This window comes from Melanerpes formicivorus, unplaced genomic scaffold, assembly GCF_026170545.1.
Source record: "Melanerpes formicivorus ecotype bairdi unplaced genomic scaffold, bMelFor1.0.p_v2 SCAF_1, whole genome shotgun sequence".
Classification (NCBI taxonomy): Eukaryota; Metazoa; Chordata; class Aves; order Piciformes; family Picidae; genus Melanerpes; species Melanerpes formicivorus.
The window spans coordinates 68,644,425-68,656,948 of NW_027142353.1; the positions used below are offsets into that span (position 1 = coordinate 68,644,425).

The 12,524-nt window shown below is 48.1% G+C and overlaps 1 protein-coding gene across 3 annotated transcripts in view; it reads left to right on the top strand.

Moving 5' to 3' along the window:
* Window positions 1-12,524, top strand: part of ME3 (malic enzyme 3) — a 130,822-nt gene that overhangs the window by 96,497 nt on the left and 21,801 nt on the right. For all 3 annotated transcript variants that reach the window (XM_068145903.1, XM_068145919.1, XM_068145911.1), the window contains exons 6-7: window positions 178-339; window positions 4,210-4,313. In XM_068145903.1, coding sequence (XP_068002004.1) covers window positions 178-339; window positions 4,210-4,313 — 266 coding nt within the window. The remainder of the gene's footprint in view (window positions 1-177; window positions 340-4,209; window positions 4,314-12,524) is intronic.

Consider the following 12,524-nt stretch of genomic DNA (forward strand, 5'->3'; position numbering starts at 1 on the left):
AGCATCTGCCCATCAACCAATCTACCCCCCAATGCTGACATCTCTCTGTCACCAACAGCTGGCTACCATGGCCTCACAATGCAACTGCAGAATTAGACTGGTGTGAAGACAGTGGAGCTGGTTTTGACTGGAGGCCTTTGGGCAACACCATGTAACAGTCTCTTCTGCTCCTCCTAGGCTATCGTGGTGACAGACGGAGAGAGGATTCTCGGCTTAGGAGATCTGGGAAGTTATGGCATGGGTATCCCGGTGGGGAAGCTTGCCTTGTACACAGCTTGTGGTGGAGTTCACCCACAACAGTGTCTCCCTGTCCTGCTGGATGTTGGCACAGACAATGAGGTAAGACTTATGTTTTCCCATAAGACTGTCAGAGGGCAGAAGGGATTGAGCTAAATGCTTATCTGAGCCAGGTCCCTAAAGGTGGATGCAAAGCCAGGGACATCCAAGATGAGAGGATGGCTAGACAGCACTGCAGGGATGTGGGCAAGTTTCAGTCCTATTTGATGCTCAAGAAACTTTTGCTCTTACGGGGTGACTGAAATAAACACTGAATAGCTGCACGGTCCCCTGGTGAGAAGCCTCAAAGTGTTGCCAGTTGGAGCTGAAGGTTCAGCTCCACCCTTTGGCGTAGCAAGGTGAGCTGGAAGAGTTTGTGCAGGAAATCCCAGATTTATTCTTCCTCTGGTAACTAGGAGAAAGCAGGCAGAGAGTCTGCAGAGACCTGACTTTGTTCTAGAAAATGGAGAATCCCTGGTGGGTGGTTTGGGAATGATTCATTTCAGTGTATTGCCAATGGCACACTTCACTGCTCATGATAAGCAGACAAGAGGGCTCCATCTGTTTGCAGATTGTTGCCTTATGACTCTGGCACAGAAAAGCTGAAGTGCAACATTCTAGCAGTGCCAGAATGGACATCTGTGAGGAAGTCCTTTTTAACATGAACATCTATAGCAGTTTGTGATGGCCTGGCCTTGTACACTTCTGGAAGATGTACTTGTGCCTCACTTGACCCCAGGCACACCAAACACGTCTTTCTTGAGAGAAGTAACAGACCTGGGGCAGAAGGGCTTTGAGTTTGTGTCTGAAGACAGAATTGCACTGACATTTTCAGACATCCCTGTGCTCACTGGAAAGCTGGATTTTTGTGTTCCATTCCTATTCCAGCTCCAAGTGTTTCACACATGGAACACTTGAGGAGAATGAAAGCAAAATCAGTGGCCACAGGTGACACCTGGGGTGATATTCCCAATTACCTCTTGTGTCCCTGGTCCCAGGATTATTGTATCCCTTTAGTACAGAGGTCTCTCATGGACTGATGGAATATAGGGTGTGCTCTGCCTGATCTGTGGTCTTGCCTGAAAAGTGGGAACTGTTGGGTCTGGACCCTCTGAGGCTAAGGCAGGACATAAGACTCAGTCTGACGCTTCTTGGAATTTCCAATCAATGGAGCATTGTACTTGGAGTCTTTCATCTCTTCCTTCACCTTCAGCTCTTCCTACTCCTCCATGCTGGTCTGCCTGCCACTGAGTGTGTGCATGCTCTGAGCCCTCCAGCTGAAGCTCCCCTCCAGGGGGACCTGGATGTAAGCACTTCCCTTGCCACGAGCAGCTCCTGACCATGCATGATCATTCTTATCTCAGCATCCAGGGGACATTAAAATCCAAAGTAGCACCAATGATCTTCAGGCATCTCCAAGGGTCAGATGGTGTCAGGGAAAGGGACTCACAGAGTCACTTGGCCACTTTGCTTCTGCCCAAGTTCAAGTGTAACTAGCTTATGTGTCCAGGAACTTCTCTGTGGAGGCAATTTCCACATCTGGGATTAAGATACAGCAGTTGCCTTTTTCCAGCAACATGAACAACATATTTCCTCACAACATAAAGCATTGGTTTGAGTGGCTTTCTTATCTGCATAAACACAGCTCAACTGAACCCTGGTGCCAAGGGTTAGGGCTGGGCTGAGCACTGAATGAGTGAGAAGTGCTCTCTGTTAACCCCTCTCCCTTCCCAAAGGGAAGAGAAAGAGAATAGGGAGAAAAAGTTAGGAACTGGGAGCTAAAACTAAGGAAAATAATAACAATAAAATGAAATCATTAAGATCTATACAAACCCAAGATCAAGCCTAAGCCTCTTGATGGCAGTGAGTCACCATCCCCACTGATGCTGTGGCAGGCACTGGGGAAGTCACAGACTCAGTAGCAGATAGAAACTGGATCCAGGAACTCAGGGGTCAGGATCAAAGGCAGAATGAAAAGAGTCCTCCTTGCATGCCAGCCACTGAAGAAGAGCCTTGACCCTTGTGATTGCTCAGCTTATACCAAACACAACATCCATGGAATGGAGTACCTCATTGGTCAGTTCAGGGTGACTTGTCCTGTCCACTCCTCCCAAACCAGTACACAAGGTCTGCACACCAATCCTTGGTGTAACTCTAACCATGGAGCATTGTCACTACTAGCAGCAGATGCTGTGTGAAAACAAGCCATGAGCTTCATCAGGTGCAGCTATTTAGAAGAGACAGACCTGAAACATAGTCACCAAAGAGAACTTCTTCTGTTCTAAGTCAAAGCAGGACACCTAAGCATGTCCTAGGAGCATTCTGCCACTTGAGTAAACTCACTTGTCAGTACATAAAGAAGACACCTCTTTTAGGCACTGCTCCTGTTCATCCCAGGCTGCCAGCCTATGGTGAGCCTGGAGTGACTGTGGCTGACAGAGGAGCCCCAGGTACAGTGGGGTAAAGGGATCAGCTGAGCTACATTCTGAGCATTGGTGCCCAGCCTTTCTGACAGCTCAGAATACTCTGTGTACTCTTTCAACAAATTAGTCTTCTCTGAGCTTATAATCTCTCAGCTTGCCTGTGAGAGAGCTTCATGCTCCATGACCCAGCCTCAGAGCACAAGGTGCTATAGGAGCAACCAGGCAAGTCCTGCAGATGGGTTTGCTCTGTGCTTCATGGCCCTGAGCAGTTCATGTATCACACTCAGAGGAAAGCCTCTTTCATCTTTCTACAGGAAAACAGCTGTGGCTGTAAAAAGAGATGTGGCTGTGGCATACCTGACAACATGCAGGGCCCATGTGGCAGCAGGAGAATAGGCTGGAGAAGGCTCATCCCCTTCTCATGTGAGTGATTCAGTTCCTGAAACTGGAAGGGAAGCAGAGTTGCTTTGCAGTGACTGACAGAGGTGCTGGCCCACCTGTCTCCTGCCACTGTTTGTCCTGTGATTTCCCCCCAAATATGTCCTATTTCCATGCTGACACAGGCCTTTTGAGGTGGCTTAGGGCTCCTGACTGATGGAACCAGCCTGGGACTGGTTCTGTTTTCCTAACAGGAGGCAGAAAAGAAACTATCCTGTTGTATGAGAATAGCTTCTCTTGACACCTGCACATAACTGAGGGGAGTGCTAGGTAGCTGCAGGGCTTGGGAACCTCTTGGAATCTGATCACTGGTTCTGGTCAACTCAGGGCTGTCACTTAAAGGCCTAATGACCCCTGGCAAGTTACTTCAGGCGATCTTCATTGCTCAAAGTGATGTTTATGGTCAAGAGCTTTCCTGGTAACCTTAGTGCTGAGCAAACAGTAAACACTCCCCATGTAAGATAAGTTCTATCCAGTAGGCATGAGGCACTGTCTCAGGAAGTCTTGGTAGAGCTGTTTCAGTGCCTGAAGGGGGCCTGCAAGAAGGATGGGGTAGAGTCTGTTCACAAAGGCCTGCAGTGACAGGACAAGGGGCAATGGCTTTAAGATGAAGAAGAGCAGATTTAGGTTGGATATTAGGAACAGGTTTTTTACTGTGAGGGTGGTAGAACACTGGAACAGGTTGCCCAGGGAGGTGGTTGAGATATTCAAGGTGAAGCTCAACGGGGCCCTGGGCAACCTGATCTAATTGGGGATGTCCCTGCTGGCTGCGGGGAGGTCAGACTGCATGACCTTTGGAGGTCCCTTCTGGCCTGGACCATTCTATGAGTCTATGATTCTGGGGATATAGAGCTCCATGTCCTGTGGCAGTCAAGAAGCATGACATCCCTGTGACTTTATCTACATGAAAAGATAGTCCATAGATCCTTATGGAAGCACTCATCTCAGGAAGAGCTGCAGAGTAAGTGCAATTACTCCAACCACAACAGACAAACTTTTTGGGTAGGCTGGGACATAAGTCTCTGTCCATCCATGGAAGAGAAGCTGTCAACAAAATTGCTTTGTGTCCTAGGCTCTCCTGAGTGATCCACTCTATATTGGACTGAAACACAAGCGGGTTCGCGGGCAGCAGTACGACGAGCTGATTGATGAGTTCATGCAGGCAGTTACCAACAAGTAAGTGGATGTGAGCATGGCTCCTCTGGGCTGCTTCCCTTGGAGAACAAACTGCAACTCCTGAAATAGACATCAGTGTAACTGATCACCCAAGCAAAGAAAGGGCATTGAAATGCAAGTCTCCTGGGTGGGCCACAAATTACTCTTTGTGCTTAAGCACAAATGTTTGTCTTCAGAGAACTGAAATGGGACTGATTATTTATAAGCATTTCCTGTCCATGTAGGCCAGAGGTGTCAAATGTATGCCCTGTGGGCCGTGTCTGGCCTCCATCACACATTTCTGAGCCTCATTCAGCAGGGGCAGAATCTAAACTTCGGGCTGTTTGTATTTTGTAGAGGAAGTTCCTGTCTTGCAGCCCTGCGAAGGGGATCACCTGAGTGGAAATGGCACGTTACTCCGCACGGCGGTGTCTGTGCGACGCTGCAGACTGCCTGCTGTTGCTGTGTAAAGAGTAGGAGCTTCCTTGCTGGCATTTAAGTCTGCAGAGTGAGAAGGCCAGGGCTATAAGCACTGTGTTGGTAATGGTGAGACAGACCAAGGGCACATTTACATTCTTACCCACAGCTGGGAGTGAGTAAGGAGGTCTCTGATGCAGCAGAGGAGCAGAGCGACAACCTCAGCGCTACGAGGTGCAGCTCTTGTGCTGCATTGAGTTCCTCTTTCTGGAAAAGAAAAAAAGGAAGTATATTAATATCTCCATGAGTGTCTGGAGAGGTTACCATGAGAATGAAAGTCAGAACAGCTGTTAAAGAAAAAAAGGAAGACTATGAAAGCCCCAGGCTCCTGCCTTGGTTTTGTCTTTGCTAAAGCAGCAGATGATACTGATAGAGTAGCAGAGCTGCAGCCTGCACGTGATTTACAGGCTGCTACCCATCTTTTGTTCACAGCTGAAGGGGTTATGGTAGATCTTCCCTCTTTCTGTGTCTCCAGCTGGCTGCATGTGTGTGTGTGTTCCTCCATAAATGGAAGGGAGTGGCTGGTACGTTTGTCCTCAGCTCACAGTTCATCCTGTACCCTTGAGGGAGGAGCTGTCCCATCCAGTGTCTAAGGACAGCACCTACCCATCCACCCAGAAGCAAGTCTTCACAGATGGTCTGTCTGCCCAGATGGCTAGGAAACAGGGACTGAAATGATGAAGATCCAGCACGTCATTCAGTCACAGCTGATGAGCCAAGTCTTGAGAGAAATCAGTGTGTCATGGAGAGTTTCAGCAGCTGTTGATGTGGTGACTGTGCAGCAATGCTGCTGATGCAGGAGTGTCTCCTGTGCTGTTCAGCAGCATGTCCTGTACCACGGCCAGCCAGCACATCAACCCCCCCAGCTGCCTACTTACTGTGTGAAGACTTGCTAGTGCTATAGCTCCTGTGTCTGTGGGTATGAGCACAGTAACACTGCCTTGCCTGATGGATCAAAGATACCCAAGGAGGAGTGCAGAGAAGATAATTTTTTGTCTGGGCTCTGGTTTGTCCTTTGTGTTTGACAGGAAAGCCTGACTGAAGTGGAAGTCAGTGACAGTGTAGTAGTATGTTAGAAACTTGTGAGTTTTCATGGGGGGGGGAATTTTGTGGAAGCTAGAAACTGGGTAAGAAACAGCTAGGAATCACAAGAAGCTCTACAAGTAGAAAAGATTTAAGAGCTGTCAGAGCTGATTTGCAGGGCTTTGATTGTTTTGATTGTAGTCACTCACTAATACCTCGAGGAAACAGTCCTGCTTCCTTCTGGCCAGGACACCACAGGGATATTGCAGTGTTGGTGTTGATGACAGAATGGGAACAATAGAATGAGAACCCAGATGATGGCTTCAGCCACCACAAATTTGTCTCTGAGATTTATGCTTGTGGTGTTGAAGCCAAAGCTCATAGCACCCCACTGGTCCTGCGAGGTCAGTGACGGCGCCAGGGAGACAATTTGCCTCTTCTGTGCTTGGTGCTGCAGAGGAAGGCTTGGCTGCTTTTTCTTGTGTTTAGTTTACATGAGCTAATCTCTGTATTGAAGGGAGAAGACATTCAGCCATGAAACAATGAACTCTTATCTTGTGAGGAGGTGATGTCATGTCTAATGTTTTCATCCAAGTAGTGGGAATCGAGTTCCTGAGGCCCCTGCCCCGGCCTTTGTATTTCCCTTAGCCATGATGAATTGTTCAACATAGATAGCCCCCAAAAAACTGTTTTTACAAAGTGGGGCTGGGAAATTCCACTTTGCACTTCTCTGTTCACATCTGTAAAGTATTTGGAGATCCTTGAGTGAAAGGAGCTATTACCATATAGTATCACCTTGACCACCAGCATGCTTTGAAGCGTTGTTGGAGTGTGCTCCTCTGTGAGCTCTGGGCTGGTGAATAGTGCTGCTACCAGCCTGGGCTTGGCAAACTTGCATGAGAGAGGGTCATTTACTCTCAAATTTCCACTGGAATGACTGGATGCAGCCCACTAGGAGCTCCCACTTCTGTTAAGGAAGGAAGCAGAAATTGCTCAGAAGGTCAAGAACATGCTGCTTTATTGTAGCCTGCTTCCCTGTGTGAGTACAACCTGCTGTGATCCTCACTTTGCTGTGGTTTCTTGTGCAAGACCATGATGCCACATCCACATTCAGTTATTTGGTGAAGATTTTTTGGGGTTGACACAGATGTGTTGCAGTTTGACATCCATGCAGAGAGTCTGTCTGCTTCCTGAGGGTGCTTCAACTTTTCATGGAAGCCATTTGTCAGTTTCACTGCAGGAGTGCCTCCCACCCTGTCAAATCACTGCTTGCTCAAGGGACCTTTGTCATTGAAGTGGAATGTGTCAGAGCCCACAAGAAAGCCAGGGGAGTGGAGATTTACTTTTCTAATGCAATACTAATATCAAACAGATGTCCAATTTCTGCAGTTGGAGACCCCTACAGTCAGCAGAAAGGGCTGCTGGTCTCATAACAGCCATCTAGTAATGAAATGAGCAGTGTGGCAGAGGCTCCAGAGTTAGCACTTTCAGTATTTTGAAACAAAGTCAACTGCTGGGCAATTTTAGACAGAAAAGCCCTTTTCTGCAAGGGCTGGATAAGTGCCTGTGTTTGCCTGCTCTCTAGATTGCCATTCATTGCTCTTTCACCTAAAACACATAAAATGACTGAGCTCTTTGAGAAGGGCTCAAGGCTGTGTGTTTTGCTCCTCTTGGGAGGCAACTATGTGCAAAATTTGGCCCACTGAGCCTAGCCTATGACTGAATGAAGCAGCCTGACAAATTGCTGTGCTCTCACAATGAGTAATATGTTTTGTGTGCAAAAGTACACTGCTTCAGTTTTCCCTCTCCTCTGTTACCATGGCAAAGGGCAAGTCAGCCTCACTCTGGAACTGGTACATTTTTGTAGGCTGCACCTAAAGTGTCCAAGGATGATAATGAGAGCCTAGCCTAGCCTACCCTATCCTACCCTATCCTATCCTATCCTATCCTATCCTATCCTATCCTATCCTATCCTATCCTGTCCTATCCTATCCTATCCTATACTACCCTAGCCTAGCCTAGCCTATCCTATCCTGTCCTACCCTGTCCTACCCTACCCTACCCTACCCTACCCTACCCTACCCTACCCTACCCTATCCTATCCTATCCTATCCTAACCCACGGAATTTCTGGAGCTTGCCTTTAGGACCAAATTGAGGTAGAAATCAAAAGGTCCTGGGAGATGTACTGTGCTGGACACATGCTCTGGGTTCTGAAGGGCTTCAGCCCAGCATCTGCAGTAACAACATGCACTAATGCTCAGACTCTCTTTCAAAGCTCACTGCTGTAGGGTCCGTGACCCGGCTCTCTGGCATGGACTTTCTAAACCCAGGGCCCAGAGTTCCAGATTGTGCACTGGCTACAGTGCAAAAAGCCACAGGTTGTGGCAAAGCTCCATTCTGTTGGCTCAAAGCACACTCTCCAGCATAAGAGGAACATCATTTTTGTCTCAGTCATGGTAACCATCACAACTGCTACATCTGCTGGAACAGTCACAGCCTCTGATGTGGATCCTTGGGCCCAGCTTTTCACTGTGCTGTGTTCAACTGGGCTCTCAATGAAGCTTACCACATTGCCACTTCAAAACAAAGTAAGGTGTGATCATGTTTTCTGACTGACCTCTTCACCTCTCCTTTTAACACCACTAAAACTATTTAGTGAGTGATACAAATACTGCCATTGTCACATCCTGGTAGTGAGTGAGAGTTGGAAGGGGTTTTCAGTGGATTCAGAACCAGAAGGTTAACTTTTATTTTTAATGACTAGAATTTTGTGTCCATTGTCATTTTTTGAAGGGAAAACTTGCCTTCCACTTAGCTCTGTGGAAGTCTTAAAAGTGAAAGGCTTCTTCCAGTGTTAAGGGTAACATCTGTCTGCAGCCTGTAAGCACACAAGTGTTGCAAGCTCTCCCTGTAAGCAACGGTGACTTGCCCGGCCCCATGCCTCCAAGGAGTTAACTTGTCTTCTTGTTGTCTCTTTACCTGTTTGGGTTTCTTCTTCTTGGCCACAAACACATAAAAATATACCAACAGTGCAGTCCTGCATGAAGATTTCCCATACAAGAATGACAGTAGAAAAGCCCCAGCCTTCAGGAAGCAGTTGTGCCTGTGTGTAACCTGCCTGCTGCAAAGAGCCCAACAGCACAGCTGCCACTTGGGCTGTCAGCAGACTCAGGGGTGGGAAGGAACTGATCTGCAGTAGCAGAACTGAGCCTTGCATCTCTTTTCCATGGGATGAACAAAGGGAATTTTCCCCCTCTAAGTCCCCTCTTAGCTTGGCACCAGTGTTTGCTTATTTAAGATGGCTGGTTCTGTCTCTCTGTCTCATGTAGATGAAAGCACACCTTGTTTGTTGCCCTGAGCCAGCCTTGGTATCAGATGGGACAACAGCCTAGTTATCTCCCTCTCTTGCTTGTGAAAACTCAGTTTGCAAAGACCTCAGGGAAACAACTTGCCTTTTCTCTCTCTGAATGCCTCAGCTGGCCTCTTGAGGAGGTGCCTGACCAAATTTGCCTCTACATTGTGTCCAGGAATTGTGTGGCAAAGTAGAGTAGAGTAGAGTAGAGTAGAGTAGAGTAGAGTAGAGTAGAGTAGAGTAGAGTAGAGTAGAATAGATTAGAATAGAATAGAATAGAATAGACCAGACCAGGTTGGAAGAGACCTTCAAGATCATTGTGTCCAAGCTATCATCCAACACCACCTAAACAGCTAACCCATGGCACCAAGCACCCCATCAAGCCTCCTCCTGAACACCTCCAGTGATGGTGACTCCACTATCCCCTCGGGCAGCCCATTCCAATGGGCAATCACTCTCTCTGTGTAGAAGTACTGCTGGGTCTGACCAAGAGCCTGCCAAGGATCAGTCTAACGGTGAGAATGGCCTTGGGACGCTGGCCAGATTCAGATTCTGGTGTTGTTTAACATCCTGGAGTGGTTTTCCAACCCCAAATGCAATCATTTGCCAAGCATGACTCTTTTTCTGAGGATGGACTCCTCTGTGGAAAATGAGCTTTGCTTGCTGGTGCATCAAGCAACAGTATCACAGTATCAGTCAGGGTTGGAAGGGACCACAAGGATCAGCCAGTTCCAACCCCCCTGCCATGGGCAGGGACACCCCACACTAGATCAGCCTGGCCACAGCCTCAGCCAGCCTGGGCTTAAACACCTCCAGGGACAGGGCCCCAACCACCTGCCTGGACAACCCATTCCAGGGCTTCACCACTCTCATGGGGAAGAACTTCCTCCTCACCTCCAGCCTGAATCTCCCCACCTCCAGCTTCATTCCATTCCCCCTAGTCCTATCACTACCTGAGATCCTGAGCAGTCCCTCCCCAGCCTTCCTGTAGGCCCCCTTCAGATACTGGAAGGCCACAATTAGGTCTTCTCCAGACTGAACAGCCCTAACTCCTTCAGTCTGTCCTTGTAGGAGAGGTCCTCCAGCCCTCTGCTCATCCTTGTGGCCCTTCTCTGGACACCTTCCAGCACCTCCAGATCCCTCCTGTAATAGGGGCTCCAGAGCTGGACACAGTACTCCAGGTGGGGTCTCCCCAGAGCTGAGCAGAGGGGGAGAATCACCTCCCTTGCCCTGCTGGCCACACTTCTCCTGCTGCAGCCCAGGATCTGATTGGCTTTGCAGGCTGCAAGTGCACACTGAGAGCTCCTGGTGAGCTTCTCCTCCACCAGCACCCCCAAGTCTCTCTCCTCAGGGCTGCTTTCCAGCCAGTCCCTGCCCAGCCTGGATTTGTGCCTGGGATTGCCTCGACCCAGATGCAGGACTCTGCACTTGGTCTTGTATGAAGATCCCAAGGACAAGGGCAGGAACAATTTGGTTCTTCTATGCCTGGTGTTTTATTTCAGTAGGAGCTGTAGTGCATCACAGCAGATTCTTTATATCATGAATGACTGAAAGCTGAGCCATAAATTGCTAAATTCAGAGAAGGGCTGGAGCCTCCTGCCTGTGGTTCTTCCCATAAAGAAACTAGGTCTTCTAGAAGGTTTGGGCTTTTTTTCATACATGTAGGAGTGTTCTATACTTCCTGCTCATGGTGAACAAAAATCCCCTTTAGAAACTGGTTAGCAAAAGCACTGCACAGGTCCTCAGGCCACCCTAGAAGTTCTGACTTGTGCAGTTTTGGTCAGATGCTTCTCAAATGGTAAATGCTGCCTCATGAATTTTTTCCTCACTGATCTCATTGCTTCTAATGAGGCTGGATGAATTCAGAGGTACACACAATGAGGACAGAAGAGCCAAGTTGCATAATGAGATTGTTCAGGCAGTTGAAAAGTCTCTTCTATGAAAAAGCTGAAAGTAATGTCATCATCCCTCCCTCCTCTGGGCTTCAGGCTCTTTTGTTCCACACTTGGTGCTCATCCGAGAGAGTTCATCCTCTGCGTGGGGAAACCGACTTTCCTAGCAGCATCTTTCCTGTCAGCACAGCCCAGGGACTCCACGGAGCTGGAACTTAGGCTCTACCAACCCAGGCTGACAGCAACAGTACCAGAACAGCACTCCAGTGGTGAACAACATGTGAATCCTCTGCTCCTGTGTTTTCCAGGCAACAGAATCGGTTCTTAATGAAGATTTTGGGGCGGTAGTGTTGTACAACAGGCCTGTAATACTGTACATGTTTAGCCCCCAGAGTCATCCTTCATTAGGCTGGCAGTTTTAGTTGGCTAGGCAAGATCTGAAGACCAGATTAAAATGAGTGATGGTACCATTGTGCAAAGCAGTTCCCAGCGAGGCTATTTTACAGGAAGGCCTTTGCCAGGTATGGGAGGGAAATTCAGCTCATTATTGTTGATGGCACAGAACCCCCAAACATGCAAATAATGAGGCAGAAAGGTAAGCTTCACCAGGGAGCACTAGTGGGGTTCTCTCTTTTCTTTCTTATGAGGAAGAACTGACAAAGTTCATTTTTCTGTCTCCAGCTCTAGAGAAGGGCTAAATTAATTCCAGAGGTGTAAAGAACAGGCTCCTCAGGTGGTGCTCTGGCAGCCAGCAACCAACCAGAGATAGGGAGATGGTGTTAAATAATTACTCTTGTAGTGTCACCAACTCCAAGAAAGAAGAGAGGAACTGCTTGTAGAGAGGAATGAGAGTCAGTCTTTTACCTGAAAAAAGTGGAGCCTGCTGATATACAGCCTGCAGCAAAGGCTATCAGAGTTTGTACCTGACATTAACCTGCCATGGAAGAAACCAGGACTGCAGAGCTGGGCTTGTAGCTCCAAAAGGTTTCATTTTGTGCTGAGAAGTGTGAGTATCTTGCAGTGGGGATGGGTGGCTGTTAAGACATTTTTCTGGCTGACCCTAAGAGGCTTTCCCCCTTTCTATTCAGGATGTCAGCATTATTTCAAAACTGCCTCTGGGAGAGAGGTACAGAAATGGAGTGTCCCAAGATCATTTCCCACAGCCTGCAAAGATAAGCATTACTTGTGCTAAGGGGAAAGTTCCAGTTCCACCAGGCAGTGAAGGGCTGCCAGAGAAACCCACACTGCATTGTACCCAAGAACAGGAACAGATTGGAATCAGGTCAAAAGCCAAGACCTTTCTGTTACAAAAGGGGTTCAGGGAAGGCTGGGGAATGGGGGAAACCAAGCTGGATTCTTTGGATATGCTCTTTCAAAGGACCTTGTCAGTCTGAAATCCTGATAGCCTCCATCTGAGCTTTCCTTTCAGATAAAGACAGTTAGATCCCAGGTGATCCACAGCTAATGTCCTAGGTGCCAGGATGAT